The sequence below is a fragment of the Musa acuminata genome, chromosome BXJ1-7 (assembly GCF_036884655.1).
Source record: "Musa acuminata AAA Group cultivar baxijiao chromosome BXJ1-7, Cavendish_Baxijiao_AAA, whole genome shotgun sequence".
NCBI classification, from domain to species: Eukaryota; Viridiplantae; Streptophyta; class Magnoliopsida; order Zingiberales; family Musaceae; genus Musa; species Musa acuminata.
The window spans coordinates 8,782,434-8,803,727 of record NC_088333.1 but is presented as its reverse complement, the minus strand read 5'-3'; the positions used below and the strand labels follow the sequence as shown (position 1 = coordinate 8,803,727).

The following is a 21,294-nucleotide window of genomic DNA, read 5'->3' as shown; positions in this document are numbered from 1 at the left end:
AAAAATTTTCTTTAATCATACGAGAAGATGATTTTACTCATGTCACCATCGGATTCGTTATCGTCCTCGTCTTTGTATTGCTCTTTTCTTCGTGGACCGTGTGAATCATACTCAATTCTTTCTTACTCACAGTTAATGACAAAAGAAGTCTGTAAGTGACGACGATGGTGTCGCCCCTTCTCTTTTATAGCGAAAGAAAAAGTGCATAGGTCGCACCCCCTTCTCCTTTCCTCACTTACGATTGACAATGAGAAAACCTTACGAGTGATTGTTCAAGACTCATGAGGGGGGTAACTAATACGTAAAGACATGACCAAGGGTTATGCATAGCGTGATGTCAATAAGGGTAAAGTAGTTATTTTGAAAATAAAAAAGTTACGAGGATTTTTTAAAGTTGGAAGACTATCTTAAAATTAAAATTTCAAGAATTTATCATATATATAATTTATATATATATAATTTGTTTCTATTTATATTTGAAATAAGGTTATTTCTTTTGAGCAATCTTTTTTTGGGCTTATATAGGAAGGTGCTATCAATTCTTTATTTTCTAATTTGGTGTCTCTTTTTCTCTAATTTTTTAAATGTACCTTGCCTCCGCCCCTCCACGAAGCTTCGTCGCAGTAAAGGGCATTTAGGAAAAAATAAAAAGAGTATTAAGTATAAGATATTACTATTTATAATTCTGTTTTTATTATTTATAACTAGAGCTTACTATTTCAAGATCATTTGTATTATTCATAGTCCCTTAAAAAATTAATTTACTATTCATAGCCTATCTAATTTTACTTTTACCCTCTTTTTTCTTCTTATTGTAATAGACTCTCCTTATCATTATACCATTCCGTCTCTACTATTTCTATTATCAACTATCTCTACTGCTTGTTGCCATCGATCAATCATCAACCTTAGCTTGCCCATTTGTCGTTGATACACGATCATCGTTAACTTTATTAGTTGTGAAAGAGGAGAAAGTTACTATTATTTTTCTAAATTAAAAAATAATAAGATGGAGGTTATAAATAGTAGTCTCCATTAGTGAGTCAATTTTAAATATTTCTAAGTTGTTCGTTTATATATATATATATATATATATATATATATATATAAGGTGTAACTAAGATATATTTATTATATTTGATGATCCTTTATAATTGGATAAGATATATATATAATATAACTAATTAGATTCTGATAATATATATTGGTCAATACACATGATCTTTAGGGACTAAAGCAGAAAACATCTTAGTTATATTAGTTATATTGATCCTTTATACTAATAATATTGTGTAGAAAAATATTCATGTGAGAGTCTCAAGTAATATGGTTGATGAAGATAATTGACTCATTAATTTTTTTTAAGATTAAATTATTGAGCCAAACAACTTATGCTTATTCCTCTTACTAGAAAATATAATTTAAATATTTACCTATTTTTGACATGAGATGATTAAATTGGAGTATAATAATTACTAAGACTATATTCAAATTGATATCTCTTTTTTAAAATGATAAACAATTTTTTTTCCCTATGCAATCTCATTCCAAATTGACACTAAAATTGGAACAATTTCTAAAGTTAACCAAGAATAAACTATATTGGAGATAAGTTTTTATATCAAATTCAAAATCATTCAGGAAAAACAGGATTTTGTTGAATGAATGAATTAAAAACTCTATGATTTCATGCAATAAATACAAATATTATTATCCGAGTTCGATTAATCAAGATTTTTATTAAGACATTCGAATTAGTTAGTGTATTATTATATAAATGATGGATCTCAAATTCGAATTCACGCATAAAAAAAATATTAGGATCTCGAAATATTTTAACCGTCCAAACTAAGTAGACATCGACATTTATGATTGTTTTGACTTTTTGGATCTCGATTCAAAATTTTAATTCATTTATGCTTCCGAGTTAGGATTAATATTAAAAGAAAAGAAAATTGTTTGTTTTGGGCTGAGGTCGGGTCAGAGATCGGCCCATCAGACCGAACCCCGATGGTGGATATCGGCATATGGACGGCTGAGATCGTCTGAAGGGGTGGAGATGCAGGGATGAGGAAGCGTGTTGGAACTCTCTAGACTCCTGTGGAAGGATCCTTTTCCCTCCCTCCTCCCCTCTCTCAGGCTGCGTATATAAGTGTCAACGGCAGATTGATTGCCCAAATGCTACCTCGAACTGAGCTTCGAGGTGTTTGTTTACGCATCAGAGATCCTCCTTTTGCTCGGCTTCTCCTCCTCTCTTCCCTTCCAAGATGAGGTAAGACGACGAAAACTTTGTTTAGCCTATTTTTGTTCGGTTATCTTTAGTACTAATCCCTTGAGGTTAGGGTTTTAGTTTGTGCTGTTGTGGGTTAGGTTTGAATGGAAGGATGTGCCCTTTCTTGGCCAGGCGAAAGATTGACGTCGGAAAACAACATTCGATTGCAATTTATGTTTTGATCATGCTGATTTATCTGCTTCTTACTGCAGTCGAGAACGATTCGTAGTGGGTGTATAAGAATCGAAGCCACCTTGAGTTGGTGGACCTCTCTGCTAGTCTCTGTTACGTTTTAGTCTGTGTAGCTTCTGGATCTAAACCGCACTGTGCCTCTTTTTTTCGTTTTACTTTTGGCATTTACAATGATTGGTGATACAAAGCATACGTAACGGCAATTTTTATTTTGTTGTGCCCATGTCTTCTCTGTGATAGAATCGATGAACTCGGAGCTGGTCGTGCTTGTTATGACATCGAAATATGTTCACTAGTTTTAGTATAAACTTCGATTATGTGTGTTTGAAGAACCATCCGACTTGTGCCGACCATAAGTTTGAATCTAGCTTGCTTATCTTTGTTTAAGAAGAGAAAAGATCCGTACTTGCCGGGGAGAGGTGTTCATGGTGGAATGGGTGGATGTAGCTCTTGATGTCTAAGAGTAGATTCTTTGGTGATTCAGCATACTTGATTTTTGTTGACTTAAGTAAATGTTCATCTCGGACCATCGATACTTTAGTGAACTGATGGATGTTCCTTGGTCTGCAGCCGTCATCCGACTACAAAATGGGCTCAAAGATCTGACAAGGTGTATATTACTATTGAACTGCCAGATGCGAAGGATGTGAAGCTCACGTTGGAGCCAGAAGGTCGTTTCTATTTCTCTGCAACTAGTGGAACAGCAAACATCCGGTACGAGCTCGACCTTGAGCTGTTTGATAGAGTTATTGTTGATGTAAGTATCCAAAGAAACTATTTTAACTTCTCGAAGGTCCCCTCAAAAAACTTTCATTTGAGGCACTGGTTTGACAAGAAGCACTGCAGGAGAGCAAAGCTGCCGTTGGCTTGAGGACTATATGCTACCTGGTGAAGAAAGCTGAGAAGAAATGGTGGAGCAGGCTGTTAAAGCAGGCAGGGAAGCCTCCTGTTTATCTGAAAGTTGATTGGGACAAATGGATCGATGAAGATGATGAGAAGGAAAATAAGTGTAAATACTCTGCATCTCATAATACACTTCTGTTCTAGCTTATTATGTTTGTTCAAATTGCTATCTTTGTTGCAACTTTTTATGAATTTTGAAATATTATCCTGTGCAGTTGGGGGCATGGATTTTGATGACATGGATTTTTCGGTATGTCATCTGGTCAAAATGTTAAGGAAAAACTTTTGAGTGATACTCTTTGTAGATTCTCATCTTTCTTGCAATGTGCAGAAGTTGGACGTGGGTGGTGCTGATGATGAGCCTCATGATGATGATGATTTGGCTGATACCGCCGATAGAGATGGAGGTTAGTCTTGTTCTGTCTGCTTGGGCATGAGAACAGCAATATATATTATGACCATCTGTTCTTTGGTTATTCATTTGAATGATAATATAGTGTGAGATACCTTTATGATAGATAGACAACAGTCTAGGCAGAGCAAGTTTGTCTAATGTCCTTATTGAAATCTACCTATTTGTGCTTAGGCATTAAGAGAAAATGCAGTAGGTTAGTTGAAAGGAATTATTGCAATTGTTTGTTCAACCTGCATATCTAAAATCATATTGCGAAGAACACCCATGCAATGTATGCTGCATAATCTGGCTTCTTCAGCTGATATCAATTTACTGTGGTTATTCCAGAGGATGCTGATATGGAAGAGGCCAAGGCAGAGGGAGGAAAGGTGGAGCCTGCACAGGCGGCATCTACTAATGAAGCTGTAGACAAAGCATGACCAATATCTGGCAGCTTCATGCTGTGGAAGCCTCGTCTTGTGGAGGTCCATTGCTTCTGTTAACGTAGACGTCTCTTAAAATCTCATCCTGTGGAGGACGATTACTTATGTTAACATAGATGACAAGCTAGTTTTTTACTCCGTGTGAGTCTTTAGCTATGATCACAATGATATTTCTTGGTCTGTGTTGGATATATTTCTGGATTTGATATTTGTCAAATACAGCAGAATCCTGTGTATTCCTGAGTTCATCTTTATGAGCGTTTCTTATGTCCAGTATCTTCTTTAAGATGGGAAGAACCTCACTTCCTAAAATATCTACTTATCTGTTGAGTTTTGAAGCTATTAACCATCCATTGTGCCTCTAGGAACTCTCAGGTTTAAGCTTTCTGACAAAAGCAGGCTTGGATGCAACAAGATTTGGTTTGTCTATCCAACATTCCCAATCATGACCAACGAAAGTTTCTAGTGATTAAATGTGCTTGAGAAAACTTGTGCAGATCAAAGGATATTGCTTTAAGCATCTCATAGTTTTCGTTACCTCTGTTGCGTTGATGAATATTTGTGTGATGATAACCTTTATCTATGCCAGCATTGGATCCTACAATTTCGTAGGATCAAGTAAAGAAATTTTGTGATGCAAATCGCCACCATCTGTTGATAATTTGTAGTGTTAATTTTATAGTATTGACCTCCTGAGGTTGCTGCAGATTGTGTTAGGATGATCTCGTTCATGCGATGGTGGTGGCTGCACATCCACTTCAATTTGGGGTCAAGACTTCAATGTTATGTGCTTGCACATCCAGTTAAGGTCGCATCGCTTTGTTACCGAAAGCTGAAACTACTAGGAACAAGCTCTTCAAACTTATGATGAAGGATTTGGTTTCAGGTAACCGCTTTAAAGAAAAGTTCTTCTTTAGTTAAACAATAAGCTCAAATATGTTTACTTCTATTTAGTTTGGTATCTTGCAGGCCATCAAATAAAGAAAAATGCTTCCCAGGGAACCTATTCTGTCAAGCTTAATAGTTGAACCATTAGCTTGATTTCTTCTAAAAAAAGCATTTGATGCCTACTAATTTATGCAGTTTTAGATGGTGACAGCAGTTTTTAGACTTCAACTCTTTTGAAAACTTCGGAAAACTTATATGCGACTTCCAGTCTGCTTCCTCCGGGGCAAGTCAAAGTTCGCTTTTGTGTTGTCCTGCTTCCGTAGTAATGTGGAGTAAATGTTAATCATAACACTAAGACAATTTTTCTGATGCTTTCCTGAAAAGATGTTCCAAGTTCATCAGGTATTCATTCAGCAATCTTTTTATGCAAGCTATAGCATTCTTATATGGATTATAAAAGGCTTATTCACAACATGTTCCAAAATATTCTTTATCTTCAGTGGAATCATAAGATTTTTCAGAGTAGATTACTGTATAAAATTTGTCATATAGCCATTATTTTGCCAGCGTCTTTATGCCTGAGTTGGGGGACTACATGTCCCACCTCTTTTATGTGTTGCACATGTCCTAAAGCTAGAATGACATATTCAAAATCCCAGGCTAATGCACAATCAAGAAAAACAAATTGGAGGGAGATTTTTTAGAAAGAAGGTACCATAGCATGGTTGGCAACACATGCTACTCAAACAGAAGTGAGGATTCATTGATCTTTTGTCTACCACCAGGCCACCAAGTGCTTGAAGACTTTTCAACTCTACAAAGTTGAAAAGTTGATATTTTTAATAGGTGATGGCTGCTACTGCTGTGTAATGTTGACATTTTGAATCTAGTGAGTTTGTTAAAATAATTAGCAGCCAACTTTTATAGGCATTACATGCATGTAAGTGCCCCATTAGTCAACTAAATGAGATAAGTTCAAGCCTCAACAGAATCCAGCCTATTATTTGTGCTCTAGATCCTCAGATGGGCATTTGTTTTATATCAATCGAGGATGTTCTGGTTATGGTAAATTACATTATTTTAATTGTTCTCAAAGGCAAAATGGTGAGTCATAAATGATCATACTGTCACTAGGTCTACAGGTCTTTGGATACCCAACATGGTCCCTTTTGTTCTTGACATAGCAGTACTTTCTTATTGATGCTTGTTCTGGAACTCAGAAGACTAGACTCCATTCAATATGCATCTTCTGACAGCATGGGAACTCTCATTCTGGGGCCTCATCCTGGACCTTATCTTGCTGAGAACATAATGACAGCCTCTTATCAACTACTTGGGATCTGTTCTCAATCATCATCTCTGGTATGAACAAAGAACGACCGCAAATGGAAGACCAGTGAGAAGCTGTGTGTGTACTGTGAGGCCTAGCAAGGGTAAGGTTTTGAATAGTGTCTTGATCAGTTGTCGATATGATATGTATTGAGTTATACCGAATATACTAACACACGATACATTGATATATCATCAATCTTTTATCGAATCGATATATACCTTTCATATCGAATGGTATTGCAACCCTAAGGGTTAATATTGATTGCAACCCTAAGGGTTAATATTGAAATTTTATTATTTATGTTAACACTAAGGACTCTTTCTTTTTGTACAGTTTATTAAAACATTTAATATTAAGGACAATTAATTATTGATTGTGTTGTTGATAGGTGAGAATTAATACTCTGTTAGTATAAAGGATGTAACACTTTGCCAGCATAGTAATTCAGGAAAATGCAATAATTTTGTGGACATGATTTGAATTCTATCACAGTATATAACTGTATAGATTCTAAACTTGCTTGACCAGGCAATTGTATGAATCATGCATGCTATTTTGACTAGCCTTTGTTAGCAGCAGGTTGTTACTACCAAAATCAAAGACATTCTCCAAAATATCTTGTTTCCTTTCTCATGTTCTTCCCCTGCCATCACATTTATGTACCTCTTTTATGCCATCACCTTATCCTCTTCTTCCTCATTTTCTTGGTCTTATTTAAAGAACAAAGTACTGTGCAACACACATTTCAAGAGAGTGAGGCATACAATGATAATGGGATAACATGTGGAAGTCACTACTTAAAAAGAGTTACATTTGCTTCACATAGTTCAAAGAGATTGTTCCTTTTTTTCTCCAATCAATGTCAGAACAGCTCATTACATCATGTTTTTTGTTGTGTAATCCCTTTGATATTTGAATTCTGCTGCATCATCCATGTTAGCATGTGCATTTGTTGGTTATATACATATGTACATATAGAACCCTGCAATAATCACTGCAAGCTAGAAAATAATATATATGATGCAATTTGGAATATCCAGTAATAGACACTTTTATTCCTTTTACCAATTCCTTCATCAACCTCACTCAATTTTAACTCTCAGCAGGATTGTTCTTAGCACAATAATTCCCAAGAAGGGTCTACTAACCAGCTTCATCCAGCTGCTGCTGCTGATGCGGAACGATCTTTCACAATTCAAAAAGAGTTCTTCATGCTTCACCAATGACATTGATCAAACAGATTGTGCTGATGGCATTCTTCCTCAATGAAAGCTGTGGTGGTCTGACCATGACCAGAAAGCAGATTGATCTTCCATGCTGCACAACAGGTTGCTTAAGGTGCCCTCATGTCCACCATTCTCAAGCTTGGGGCACTGTGTTTCTGGCCTCGAGGAGCTTTGGAAGATATGGTCCATGTCTCCCGGCCTAACTGGCTGGAAGAAATTAGAGCTTTGGTGAGGGTGCAGTGGGCTCTTATCGACTGATTGCCTCGAGATATCTAAGTTGATCTCAGAACTGTTCTCACTTCTGTTGCTGCAAGATCCTTCAGTATCTTTGTTAAGGTTGATGAGATCTGATGGTTCTCTGCCTTTAAGAGCCATGATCTGCAACTCACATTCAAGCTGGTTCAGGTCATAGAACACACAGTGCTGAAGGAGTGATGGCTTCTTTTATAATTAATGCAATGAATATGTCACTTGCAGAAAGATTGTGCTTTAGAAAGGTGGATATCTTAAAATTGTTCCCGTGAGTTCCAATTAGCTATCATCAACCCAAAAGCCCTGCAAGTACATGTCCAATCTGCAAAGATATCTTTCTCAATAGACCAAGAGCCATGCATGCAGCAATGATGACAAGTAAACATGGCTCCTTTTTCCCCAAGATGCAATTATATGTTCATAAGCTTCAGATAAATCGGAGACATGATGAGAATTCATCAGTACCTCAGCTTGGAGTTGATTGTTGTGGGCTTTGAGAGCTTCGTTCTCAGATTTGATGACCTCAAAATGCCTCTTGAGCACATCATAATCCTTCTCCAGTTGCTTCGTCTTCCACCTCGCCCTTCTGTTCTGGAACCAAATGGCCACCTGCCTCGGCTGCATCCCCAGCGCTCTGGCCAGCTGCATCTTCCTCTCGGGCTCCAGCTTGTTCCCCAGCTCGAAGTTCTTCTCCAGTGTCCTCACCTGCTCCACGGTGAGCCTCCTCTTCTTCTCCCCTGCTTGCGATCCATCATCCGACAGGTCCTCCTCGGCGCTCATCTCTCTGCAGGTGTCCATCCCGGAGAAGGACACAGATCTCTTCCCCACCATCGAAGCCGTACCTGCATCCAACACCACCACCACCACCACCGAGAGCGTCAGTTCCATTCGGAGGACTTGGGGATGGGTGTCATGGCGAACGCGCGACTCACCTCTGAGGTCTTGGAGATTGGTGCATGGGGAAGGTGTGAGGAGTTGGTGTTCTTCTTCATGGGGTGTTTGCATCTGCAACATGAAGCCATGATGGAAGAAGGACATGGTGTTTGCATTTGCAGGCCTTTTTCGTCGCAGGTTGAGGGGATCACCAGCACGAGGACATGGTGATAGGGAAAGCAAGAGATTGTGAGAAGAAGGTGAAGATTCAGATGGATGTGGAGAGATCAGAGTACTGAGAGCTGTAGGGATGCACAGTACTTCGGAGGTTATCGGAAGGAGAAGCGAGATATATATATATATATATATATGTGGAATCAATGGAGTGTTTAACAAGACTAGAGAATGATTCTAGTAAATCCATGGATAGTAAAGTTAACATGAGTGCAATTAATTGTAAGTAACTTTGGATGATTTGAGAAGTCCTTGATGAGATGAATTTCTTAGTAAAATAATATTTAATTTATTTGTGAAAAAGATAGCTTATGTTATGAATTATTGGATATGAATGTCAAAGTCTTGAATAAGAAATAACTCAGTCCGAAATATGGTAAATTTATTATGTTTAAATTTAAAAGATCTCATATTTATAGGAAGAAAACGAGGGAGTCAATTTCAGTTAGCAAACTTTTATTGCTTATGACACGGTAGATATTTAAAGTAAATAAAAATATATATATTTCAAAAAGGTTCTTTTTTTCCTATTTTTTCTTCTTTTCTTCAGTGGAATTATCTTTATAGAAGACAAATATTTCTCTTTTTCCTCTTTGCTTAGAGTGGGGGTTCTTTTAATTGAAATGTGGGTTGACATAAAACAGCAGAATGACTGAACAGTAATTCGAGGGATGAATTTATCAGATGCAGAAGTTTGCTTTGAGGATTTTGGGTGGTGGCTTTGAGAGAGAGAGAGAGAGAGAGAGAGAGTGAGAGACATATCAGGAATCTTAAGGGACGGGTCCTATGGGTTGCAAGGTAGCAAGAGAGAGAAAGAGAGAGAGAGAGAGAGACATATCAGGAATCTTAAGGGATGGGTCCTATGGGTTGCAAGGCTTGCTACCTAACCCACAAACATCTATCATGCAATCTTGTTTGTTTCTCAGTGTCACCAATCTCTATCTCTCTCTCTCTCTCTCTCTATAGCAGCAAACCTAGCTCGAAAAGTAGGGATGAGTATTTATTTTTGTTCTCTTTTTATTTCTTTTAGTTTATTTTTCCTTGGGCCCTCTGCGGCCAGCTATATGCCATTGCCAACTCCCACCCTGCCAAAACCCAATCATCATGTTCCTGTCCTTGCCTTCTCCTTCTTCTGCCCTCACCACATCTCTCTCCCTCTCTCTCTGTCACTCTGTCACCCATGGAAGTCCATCTCCCAACATTCCCAGGGCCACTCCATTCACAACCATCCTCTCAGGGTAATGGTAATAGCATGACATGACATCCTATCTAACTCTTCCTCACTGCTCCTTACCCAGGAAGTCATGTCATATCAATGATTAGAGGGTGTTACTGAATCCAAATTCTTCCATACGTCTCGAAGAAAATAAATGTAAAGGGTAAGTAAAAAAAAGATGAATTTTGCTATCAAAAGTCGTAAATCTTTATTTTCTAATATAACTAACATATTTAATAAAAAATTATCATTTAAAAAATTAAAACCTTAACATTTAGTAAGTCGAATACATCAATTAATAATTTTGATGAAATACTTGTAAATACTATCCATGTTGACTTGAATATTATTATTGACCCTTATAGTGGTTGGGTGAAAATTACATACTTGGACTAATTAGTTCTCTAATAACATATGTATTTTGTGAAACTAATTATTTCCGATCAAATTTCTAAAGCACTGATCAATCTGCTGATGATGTATTAAAATTCACTGATCAAAGGTGAAGGATTTATAATATTATTTAATAATTTTTAAATCTAAAATATCAATTGGCCAATGATATATTAAATCGGGTTATATATATTATACTTTCTTATCAAAGAATTAGGGTTTTGAAATCTCATGCAACAATTTTTTGAGGAGTTACTAGGGTTTTAATCTTGAGATAAAATCTCATCCTCCCACATACCCTTTGCAAAAGATGATGAAAATTCTGGGCACATGTGAAGCATAAATGACCAATATCACTTTTCTCGAATCATAATGTTAATGGGCTTTTGGGCCTCTATTGAATGGTCTAATTGGCCCATGTATGCTTTTAAATGGGCCATGTGTGGCCCATTATCCGCCATGTCTTGATCTCCCATCCCAGGGAAGCATGTCGAGCGAGAGGCATTACCATTGCTCTCGCTCGATTCATTTGTTGGGAAGAGGTTTTGCCTCGATACATACTGATACAGTAAGTAAGAAGAAAAGTTATCTTTAGAAAAATCTTTATGTTTCATTAATTCTTGATTTTGTCTTTCCAATTGTGTTCATGGCCCAAACTTTCTCTTCGCTGTTCAAAATCCTTTCTCAGGAACAGATTGATAGGTTGAACAAACAGAGAATCGACTCTCTTTCTCTTGATTAAAAACACAACATCTATCAATTCTGAGGTACCAAACACTTTTTTACAAACTCTTTTGGCCTTTAATGCAAAGTATTATCGTTAGATTTTGTAGTCATTTATAATTAGATAAGATATATAATCGAACTATTTGAATTGTGATGACATATATTGACTAATAGAAAAGAAGTCCATATTATAGTATGATTCTTTAAGGGATATCCTTATTAGGAGAAACTCTCCTAATAATTTATCCTAGACCCTCTACTCATGCCTATAAATAGACATGATATTTAGGGATTAGATGATGTATGTTATGCATCTCATAGACAAGTGCTTTTGTAGAGAGTCTAATTCTCCTTACAGATTGACAGTGGTGTTATATCTAAAGACGGTGCCTTTGTAGATCACACAGAGATCTCTTTCAGATGACATCAAAAGATACGCATCGTATGATCTAATGTTATTTGATTTCAATCATAACATAAAAATTTTTCGTATTATATATAGCATATAGCAATTTTTATGTACAATTACTTCACCGTTGTTCCTATGACCAGCATAAGATTAAGAGTTATCAACAAAGAAAGCTCATAATAATCGCAGCTACTAATGGCGAGCAACTAAGAGAGAGTAGTTGCCATCTTCTTGGACTAATTATATTCTATTTTGTCTTCTGCTTTCCGACATAAATTAATCAATAAGAGTTTGATGAGTCCATTAACTTATATCAAAGCATTTTAGGTAAAGTCTTAATATGTACTAATGCTCAATCATTATATATATATATATATATATATATATATATATATATATATATATATAGAGAGAGAGAGAGAGAGAGAGAGAGAGAGCACTTTGGTTCATTCAATAAAAATGGGTCAAAAATGCAGAAAAATGAAGTGATTGTTGATTAATAGGCAGTTTTATTAGCTATAAGTTTTCACTGATCCAACTAGAAATTCAAGTTTAATTATAACCATAGGGCATGTCCTGTCACTCACTCATTTTTTAAAGAGTTTTTTTTTTATCCAAAAGAAATTTTATTACTACAGTAATTTCTTATGGTATAATTTATGCCCCTCGAAGCACAAAATAAATAGATAGACATGATAGACTTGCCTAAAATAGTCTCTAGTGTACACCCTTGAACCATTTAGGGTTTCACTATCAAGATGTTCATGTAAGGAGGAAGAAGTAAATCCAAGCAGGAGGAGATAAGTTCCATTCAACATGCTATTAAATCATATTTATAATGGTGGAGGCGTATATTATTGCATGCATGCACTGATTCAGATTGAAGTAGTAGATGCAGGCTATTAAATGGTTCATCTAACCCTCACCCTGCACATCAATTCTCATCTGCATTTGCCTGTGCAATTATGTCAGTTTCTTTTCCATTCTCATATAATGTGTGTACCAATTTTCCATCTTTTAATGCGTAGTCTATCTCGCCATGAATCCATTGTCTCTCCCATTTATTAAACCTTGTACTTCCATCTCATGTTCACCACCAGCAACCCAAGCCATGCCATGCAATGCAATGTGTGTACATGGAGAAGATGAAAGAGGGTGGATGGTCAGACCTAACAGCCGCATGTTGACGAAGCTTCGCTGAAGGTCCCCCGTGGCTTGATGTAAGGCCGCCTGCCTGCATGCATGATTGATGCCGCAGGCCGATCGAGTCCGCTCGCTCTCTCCCTTGTTGCCATCGAGGGCCACTCCCATGTCTCCCTTCCTCTTGTCTTCTAGAGTTGGAATGCCGTCCATCTGTATCAGCTAAACAACAAGCGTGGTCTCCTTCTCCAACCCTGGGGCTCGAGCTGCAGGTTAACTCCCGCCTGATGTCTATCTACCTCTGAGCTTTAACTTCGATGGAAGGGCGCAACCGGACCTAATAATTAGGCTGTGGGCCTCCCGACCAAGCCCCGTGATTCACCCTACCGCCATGCACCACCGCGATGTGGACGCACCGATGGTCTCCAGATGCCCCGGTCGCCGTCGGCAGCTCCTCCGGAGAACGACCGAGCTGCCGCCGTCCTGTCACCCAATCTCATGTCCCGCTCTGCAAGGGCCGCCGCACGTCGCCATCTCGGCCGATCGGGCTCGCGTGATGCGTGGGCGCTTCGTGCCCTACTCCATCCGAAGCCGCAAGCCGCAAGGTTAAAGCAGCAAGAGAGACACGAGGCATCTTTCGGGTACATGGTGAAATGGTTAAACCATGCATCACCCAGCCGAGGCGTCATCAATGCTTCAGTCCCTCTTGGTTACACTGACATGCAAGGAAGGTAGCCACACTTGCTGCCGCCGTTGGTCCATTGGCCATGGGCAACAAGAAGGACCCACCGTCGGTGGCACGGTGAGACATGTAGGCCACGGAGTCTCCTCTCCATGCCATTACGTTTGCTGAAACGTTGCCTTCCGAAGACGCTTCTACATTTCTCCCCTTCACTTTCTCCTCTCCGCGCTCTATAAGTCCTGTACTTGACTCCCCCCCCCCCCGACGGAGGAGAGAGAAAGAAGAAGGTTTATGCCCGTGGAGATGTCGAGCCGGAGGTCGTCGTCGAGGATCAGCGACGAGGAGATCAGTGAGCTCATCTCCAAGTTGCAGTCTCTGCTCCCGGAGTCTCGCCGCAGGAGCACGAGCAGGGTAAGCAATCCAGCAGCCATAACGCCACCGCGTCAGTCTCTTTTATCCGCCACCGTTTGCGACTGCCTGCCTCACGTCGCCTCTGTGTTTGATCCGTGGACGCATATACATATATATGCATGCAGGCGTCGGCGGCCAAGTTGCTGAAGGAGACGTGCAGCTACATCAAGAGCTTGCACCGCGAGGTGGACGACCTCAGCGACCGGCTCTCCGACCTGATGTCGACTATGGACTCCGGCAGCCCTCAGGCCGAGATCATCAGGAGCATCCTCAGGTCCTAGGTTGATCTGTAGTCCACTAGTATTCTCGTACCATTCCACGGACGAGACCCTCTCGCAGAAGGCTCGGTTGTTTGCATCAGCATATGTTACATGTATTATTAGCAAGAGAAATCCTACTACTGCTTGATGATGCCAAAACCCTGCAAGCCATCTCCTTTCTCTTCTCTTCTCCATCGTAACCTGCCCAAACCTGACATGACAGATACCAGGACACGAATCTTATTTCTGTGCGCAGACTCAAAGCTCAAGTATTCTGACACTTCAACTAATCATTCCATTGTCTCGATCTGAAGGAGGAAGGAGATGCAGCCCATCATAATCAATTAGCCATGCCGATCTTAATGATATATAGAGACTTAGTGATAGAGACCAAATCTTGGACGATTCACACTTCACAGTACTGCTCACAGTATCAAACTGTCGATAGATGTTTTACACTGCAAACATGTTGGATCCACAAATATTTTTGGATTTACATAGTTAGTGTGCACCGAGACAAGAAATTCTAGCAAAAGAAAAAAGTCGGTATGTATCCATAGGATTCGATAAAGGAGAACAAGACATTAAAAATGCTTTTAGAATATTTCTTGATAGAATGAGAGAAACATATAAAAGAAGAGGTTTATGTTATAGGATGTTCAAAGCGAGCCATGCTAAAGATATAACTCAAGAATATTTGATCTCATTCATGTGGACTGTTCGATATTCCGAAGAAAAATATTCATCAGATGCTACCTGCAAAGCGTTCCGCACCGAGGAATTTTGCTGAGATTACCGATGGTGACGATGGTGATGAGGATGGATGATAAGGTTGGCTCCCAGCTCGGAGCAGAGACAAGGAAGCAATTTGGTGAGGACAGGTCGACAGGGGCGGCCCCGCCGAGCTTCACAATCATGGCGCCCAAATTTAACGGCTGTCGCCCGCAGAGGACGGCGAGCGGCTCGACGAGTCAGCGTCCAGCGGGGGACACCGGCATTAAAGGCGGCAGCCGACTCGTTGTCGGATCACTGCACATGGATTTTTCGCACACCCCATCCTCATCCCTCGCCGGTTTACCGTTCCCTATCATTCCTGATCTGTACTGTGTTCCATCGCCTGCTTCTCCAAGAACTCTGCCGCCCGTAAATCCCGCCACCAACGTGTCTCAATCGCCTTCTGCCACAGTGTCCTCTGAGTACTGCACCTTGTAAAAGTGACTAAGATGTGTTCCTTTGAGATCCTTTTGGCCTTCGGTAAGGCGGAGGGGGAAGGGGAAGGCAAGAAGCAGTAACAGCAAAGCTCGAGAGATCGAACGCTACGAAGCTTGGAGAGTGGATGATTAGATGTGGTTGTTGATAGCTTTGGATGTCACATAGAAGAGCAGCGGATACTGAATGGGAATATAAACAGAAATAATCTTTGTATAAAACAAATACTAAACTATGATATGCATTGAAATTAAATAGAATCACAATCAAATAGAATATCAAGATATACGTGGAAAATCCCTTCAACGTGAAAAGTAAAAATCATAAGGCAAACGAGAGATAATCCATTATGAGAATAATGAATATACAAATCTCAATCTCTTGCCTTAAACCCTAGCAACAATCACAAGAGAATAAATGAGATACAAGGATCACGTCACTGCCAACAATATCTAAAACCTCCCCAAGTAATCACAGCAAGAGTCTACTGTAGATTTGATCTAACATGAGATGAGAACACTACTAGATGATTAAGAACAGCCTCTCTGCATTGTTCTTGTTTTTCCCTTTCTTTCTCTTCCTTTTCTGTCTTGTTTTCCTCATTTTCTTTGGAATCTCATGGCTATTTTCTTCTCCAACGTTACTGTCATATTTATACCTTTTTCTGCTTCCAAAAACGTAGCCACCACACCCTCTAATTTTAATTAGGATTAGATTAAGAGATGGTGAGCTATGGGCTGCCTAAGCCCACTATGAACTGAATTTATGGGTTGCCAGCTGTGCCAACAGGAGATTCATTTGCTTTGGTTTGAATTCTTGTGCACAAAGAATTTTACTGTGGTAATTGGTAATTTTACTTTGTTTTGAATCACAGCCCAAACAAATATATAAAGGAAAAGGATGTCAAAGTTGAGAAAAGATTGATTGAACATAAAAGCTCAGGGGATAAGTATGGAGTTTTCATCACAACAAGACTCAATAATAGAGAGAAGAGGATTCCTGAGAACAGAAAGAAGCAGTCAATGAGCAAGACAGATGTTAAGCGGCTTATCGCTTTCACATAATAGATAATGCTGATAGGACAAGAGAACAAAACCCAATTGATCATAGCCTATCCAAAAACACAAAAACCAAAACAAGATTAGTGGATTGGGCTTTTTGATTCACTGAGCCCCATATGGGGCTTCACTGATTCTTTCTAATCATAAGATGCATTTAACTTTGTTCTGGTTTTGGATCAATATTCTAGGAATTCCAAATATTGTAATGAGCTTTAGATGTCCAGTGAATCCAGTTCACAAAAAATCATGCATATCAGCATCTTGTTAAGGTCAGTATTTTCATCAAGCTTTTCTCCCGCAAGAAGAAATGTTTCTTTTTCTCTTTGAATCATTGCTTGCTGTAGAGATTTTCAACCAATTCATCTGCCTTTTCTTCATTATTAATCATTTCTGGATTTGTGTGGAGTGCTGTAATGAAGTCAGGACACCTCCACTCTTGAATATATCAAGCAATCAAGAAGAAGGTGGTCAGAGAACCTAATTTCTTGTGCTTGGCTATCTTCGTGACAGCATTGATAGAACTGTACAATGGCTTCGATTAGACTTGCAACACTGTTTCATGTGTCATCAGTCATACACTTGCCAAGTTTCAGTTCAGTGTCAAGTCTGATGAGCTTTTAGAATGCTTGCCAAGTGTTTGGCTCTGAAATCTCTCTCTTATTTGCTCACCATTCTGAAACTGCTCTCACGCTGTGTTGTTTTCCCTCATCCAAAGTTGCCATATGATGTTGTCCATCATGATGGGGAGCATAACCAGAGGTAGAAATATTCTTGAGAGAGTCTCCGCCATGGAGATGAAGTGGTCCTTCACATGGCGCCGAGCTCAGCTCACACAGATGTCTCTTTTGCATGACTCTGCAGGTTTGGCAGTCTGATGTGAAAGTATTCAAAGCCAACTTACCCATTCATGGCCTAATGAATTGGATGGGAATGTCATGATTTGGACATTGGCATTGACAACTCGCCCAACATTCTGCTGATAAATGCCCAGAGTATGCATGCAATCACAAAGCCATCCTGTTTTCCCACCCCAGCTGCCTCCTTCAGTGGTGGATTGGCATCTGTTGTTTGAGAAAGAGATCATCTGAGTCTCCACACACTACCAGTCTCCAGTCATCCCATCATTCATGGATCACACAAAAGTAATGGAACAGATGTGTCTCAGAATGATGTGAAAATGCAGTCGGCCTAAGTTCCATGTCAGCTCAGATTTGGTGTTGGGTGATCACTTGGGGCATCAGCTCTTCAATCTTACAACTAGATTGGGAACATATCCATGTCAACCACATTTTTTCTTGTGGTTCAATTGATCTGCCACATGCTGTTGATTTTTCCAGCTACAAATGCATCATCTCTTTAGTTGAAATGACACTATTTCCTGTCACCTGGCTGTAGGTAGTGAACCTCCAAGCTTCATCGCCTATTGATGAGTTAATGTATCGATTGTTTTCAGGTTCTCTTCTTGATGGGCCTCCGTGCTCCATGATTAGACCTCGGTATCACTAATTATTTAGAACTCAACATCATATATGGTCCATGTTCTTCATCTATTGAGGAAGCAGAAGTTGGAGATGAGAGGACAGAAGAAATTTCATGACCTTGCAACCAATACATCAGTTCAAAGTAATCCGAGGTCCATTGCATGAGCTATAATGTCGCTCTGAACACAATGAACTGAGCTGCTGTGTTCTGTGGTTGTGGAAGAACAGAGGCAAATGATTGAACCAGCACAAATGCTCTTCATCGTGTTATCCATCCACCAGTATATATCTACTTGATTCTTGTAGAGGCTAAAGGTGATATCAAACAGGAGATATATATAGATATATCAGCATTATGATCAGGAAAGATAGGCTAATGAGAACTCTCTACTTCATGTTTTGGGATGGAGCATTCATCAAGTTCCTGAAATTATTTGACCTGTAAACCCTTCTACAGTAACTATTTGGCAATATGTCACATTGAACACAAAGTCTCATCCACCTCAAAGCCTATATAAAGCACCACCCGGGCATGCCAAATGCATCATATCCTGGTTTCAGATAAAGATTCTTCCTCTCTCCCTGCCAGCTTCTCTTTGAGTGGAGGTCCAAACGGATGCAGGTTTCTCCTTCTGGAGCTATTCCTTCCCTGCTCAACTATTTAATGATGCTTTTGCCTTTAGAGAATGATGCATAATTAATCTTTGATTTAGAGTTGTCTTCCTTTTGGATACATCTCAATAATTTCTTTCGATCATTAATCTTAGATTCTGTAAATTAGCATCGAACATACTTCTTTGTTTGTGTCCTTGCTGTTGAGGTTTCTTGACGCTGCTCTTTGTAAGGTTGAATAGAGACCACATGGCCTCTGTAAAGGTAGCTCCAAAGACTCCCTTTGCTTTCGAGAACAGCACAAGCAGTCCCCGAGATGATTCCTTCTCCACGTATCTGGCGCTTGTCAGAGAGAGCTTCCCACCGGAGATCGGTAGTCCCACGCCAGAAAGCTTGTCGTGTCAAGTCATCCTAAATAGGAGGAGAACTGCCGACGGGGAGATCGAAATCTTTGATGCGGAGAAGTACTTCAGCGGAGTCATGGACGGCGATGCGCCACCCGCGCCGGAGAACGGTCTCGGGACGCCGAGTAAGAAGGAAGTGAAGGTGAGGGTGAGGTCTAGGTCGAGGGCCGGCAGCACCAGCTCGGAGACGAGCTGCAACAGCCGGAGTCAGCTGCTTCGTGACTCCCGCAAGCACCCGATCCCCTGCGGGCAGAGAGACGCGAACAGCAAGAGGTTCCTCAGCGTTTTCCCGTGCCCGTGCTCCCGTAAGAACGCCACCGACGTCGACAAAGAAGCCTTATCCGATGCTAGATCGGACAACCTCAAGAAGCAGCTCGTGCAACATGGAGAGAGGTGTGGTGGAGATGACCACCTCGTGAGCGAGCTGACACTGAAAAGAATCAGTCCCGGTTTGATCAAGCAGGAGGTGTTTGCCTTCCCTCCATGTTTGAGCTCCGCGGCAGGAGAGGTAACGGTAGGGAAAGAGCTCAAAGAAGAGGAGAAGGTCGGGCGAGGTCCCAAGGCGGTGGTGGGTCAAAGGAGAAGCTTCACCATGTTAACGTCGGCCAAGATTGTCGTTGGTGACGATGGCGGACGAGACGACGATGTCCGAAGCGAGGCGAGTTCGGACTTGTTCGAGATCGAGAGCTTGTCGATGACTTCACACCCTTTCATCTCCCACGGGGGAACCGAGTCGGCACCAAGCGAAGCGAGCATCGAGTGGAGCGTGGTCACCGCCAGCGTCGCCAACTTCTCCATCGCATCGGAGTCCGAGGACCAGATGGCGAGCCTCCGCAGGCCGAGGCGAGCGTCAGGGTCAGGACTTCTACTGGGCTGCGTCAGCGACAAGGCAGTGAACGTGACAGCCGGCACCGCAAAGATGCCAGAAAGGATCAGCTTCGACCGGCGGGACAGCGCCGGTGTCGACGGTTCGGTGACAGCCGCGGCGAGGTACCGCGCAGAGAGCTGCGGCGTGGACTTAGGCTTCGGCCGCGCCGGACGTGTCCTTCCCCCGACTTCCTTTGGCTCCAGCCGTCCCTCCCAAGATTAGGGACTTCTTCTTCTTCATTCATCGTGCCATGTTGTGTGTGTTCATAGAAAGATGGAGCAAAGCTACACGTTAATGTAAAGGCGATGATGGTAACTTATGTTCCACGCTGTCAAATCTATATGATGAATACTGGTTGTGCATCATCTTCCTTGCTTGGAAGAAAGCAAACATGCATCCAAAAGGATAACACGAGTACTGCTACTTACTGAGACCAGTGCTGAGTTCTCCAAGTGTCCAAATTAAGGACTTCACACGAAGTTCGAGTACACGATGAACGATTAGTTGGGCCATCAGCTTTCTACCTGAAAACAACTGACAGCCTTTCATACTGTCGATGCAACCCCAAACACAACTTCAATTCTTGGCGAGTAAAACCCTCGGTGCATGCGTTGTTCTTATTGATCAGATAATAAGCATGAATAAGAAGCAATTATTGCAGGCAATAATTATTAGATGTATCGATATGTTCATGTCGTCCTCACTCATCGATATATGGCTACTTAAACGCCTTTGGCCTCATCCAGCGGTGAGCACTACAACTCCTCACCCTTCTCTCTCATCAGCTTCAGCTGAAAGCTACGGAATCAACCCAGCATTTAATTTTTGTGTCCCATGCACGTCAAACCAATCAATCACAAGCACTCTATATATATATATATATATATATATATACATATGTGACTGCAGGTATACCTTTTCTTCTTATGTACATCACTGCATATGCTTAGGGTTACATCACTATGATTTATTAAATTAAATTGATTAAAATAAAAAAAATGATAATCAATGGTTAAAATTAACTATAAAATTAATAATAATCAAAATCTTAAGATAAAAATATAAAATTAGTATTTAAATAAATAAAATTGTTAGTTTAGAAAATCCTAATATGGGATTTGGAGGTGTCATAATCTTGCCTCTTAAATTCATATTGTCAGTATTCGGACACCATATATAGCCTAGATTTTTGGCTTTGGAATTATGATGTGGGACCGCCCAAAGGAAAACCAAATCACATTAGCCCGCGTTTGAGGTCCATATTTCCTTTGCTTAATTCCAACATGATTTTAATGAGAAGCAAAAGAACCTTGATATGTAGCTCGATAGAAGACTCATTGTGCTAATCCACTCGTTCCTTATCCTCAACATACGATCATTGGCATGCCACACCATTCCTAGTTGGATCTAAA

General features: G+C 40.3%; 4 protein-coding genes across 6 annotated transcripts; 3 read left to right on the top strand and 1 right to left on the bottom strand.

The window, feature by feature from the left end:
- Positions 1-2,113: 2,113 nt before the first annotated feature.
- Positions 2,114-4,452, top strand: LOC103991416 (co-chaperone protein p23-1). The gene is made up of 6 exons (XM_009410872.3): positions 2,114-2,272; positions 3,035-3,221; positions 3,311-3,473; positions 3,583-3,617; positions 3,699-3,774; positions 4,110-4,452. The coding sequence occupies exons 1-6, from the start codon at positions 2,268-2,270 to the stop codon at positions 4,199-4,201; spliced, it is 558 nt and encodes a 185-aa protein (XP_009409147.2). The 5' UTR covers positions 2,114-2,267; the 3' UTR covers positions 4,202-4,452.
- A 2,961-nt stretch (positions 4,453-7,413) lies between these two features.
- On the bottom strand, positions 7,414-9,096 carry LOC135678654 (homeobox-leucine zipper protein ATHB-13-like). Of its 2 annotated transcripts, XM_065191713.1 has the most exons (3): positions 8,836-9,096; positions 8,369-8,745; positions 7,414-8,029 (listed from the first exon to the last, which is right to left on the bottom strand). In XM_065191713.1, exons 1-3 carry the CDS (start codon positions 8,939-8,941, stop codon positions 7,688-7,690), a joined length of 825 nt encoding a protein of 274 aa, XP_065047785.1. In that variant the 5' UTR covers positions 8,942-9,096; the 3' UTR covers positions 7,414-7,687. The 2 variants fall into 2 exon arrangements, with proteins under 2 accessions (XP_065047785.1, XP_065047784.1); XM_065191712.1 differs by having other exon boundaries at positions 8,369-9,096.
- Positions 9,097-13,319: 4,223 nt separating this feature from the next.
- On the top strand, positions 13,320-14,406 carry LOC135679908 (transcription factor ILI5-like). Its single transcript, XM_065193891.1, has 2 exons — positions 13,320-13,987; positions 14,113-14,406. Exons 1-2 carry the CDS (start codon positions 13,868-13,870, stop codon positions 14,266-14,268), a joined length of 276 nt encoding a protein of 91 aa, XP_065049963.1. The 5' UTR covers positions 13,320-13,867; the 3' UTR covers positions 14,269-14,406.
- A 4,091-nt stretch (positions 14,407-18,497) lies between these two features.
- LOC135679907 (protein PHYTOCHROME KINASE SUBSTRATE 2-like) lies at positions 18,498-20,247 on the top strand. Of its 2 annotated transcripts, none has more exons than XM_065193889.1 (2): positions 18,498-18,620; positions 18,844-20,247. In XM_065193889.1, the coding sequence occupies exons 1-2, from the start codon at positions 18,538-18,540 to the stop codon at positions 20,102-20,104; spliced, it is 1,344 nt and encodes a 447-aa protein (XP_065049961.1). In that variant the 5' UTR covers positions 18,498-18,537; the 3' UTR covers positions 20,105-20,247. The 2 variants fall into 2 exon arrangements, with proteins under 2 accessions (XP_065049961.1, XP_065049962.1); XM_065193890.1 differs by having other exon boundaries at positions 18,523-18,620; positions 18,853-20,247.
- The last annotated feature ends 1,047 nt before the right edge of the window (positions 20,248-21,294 follow it).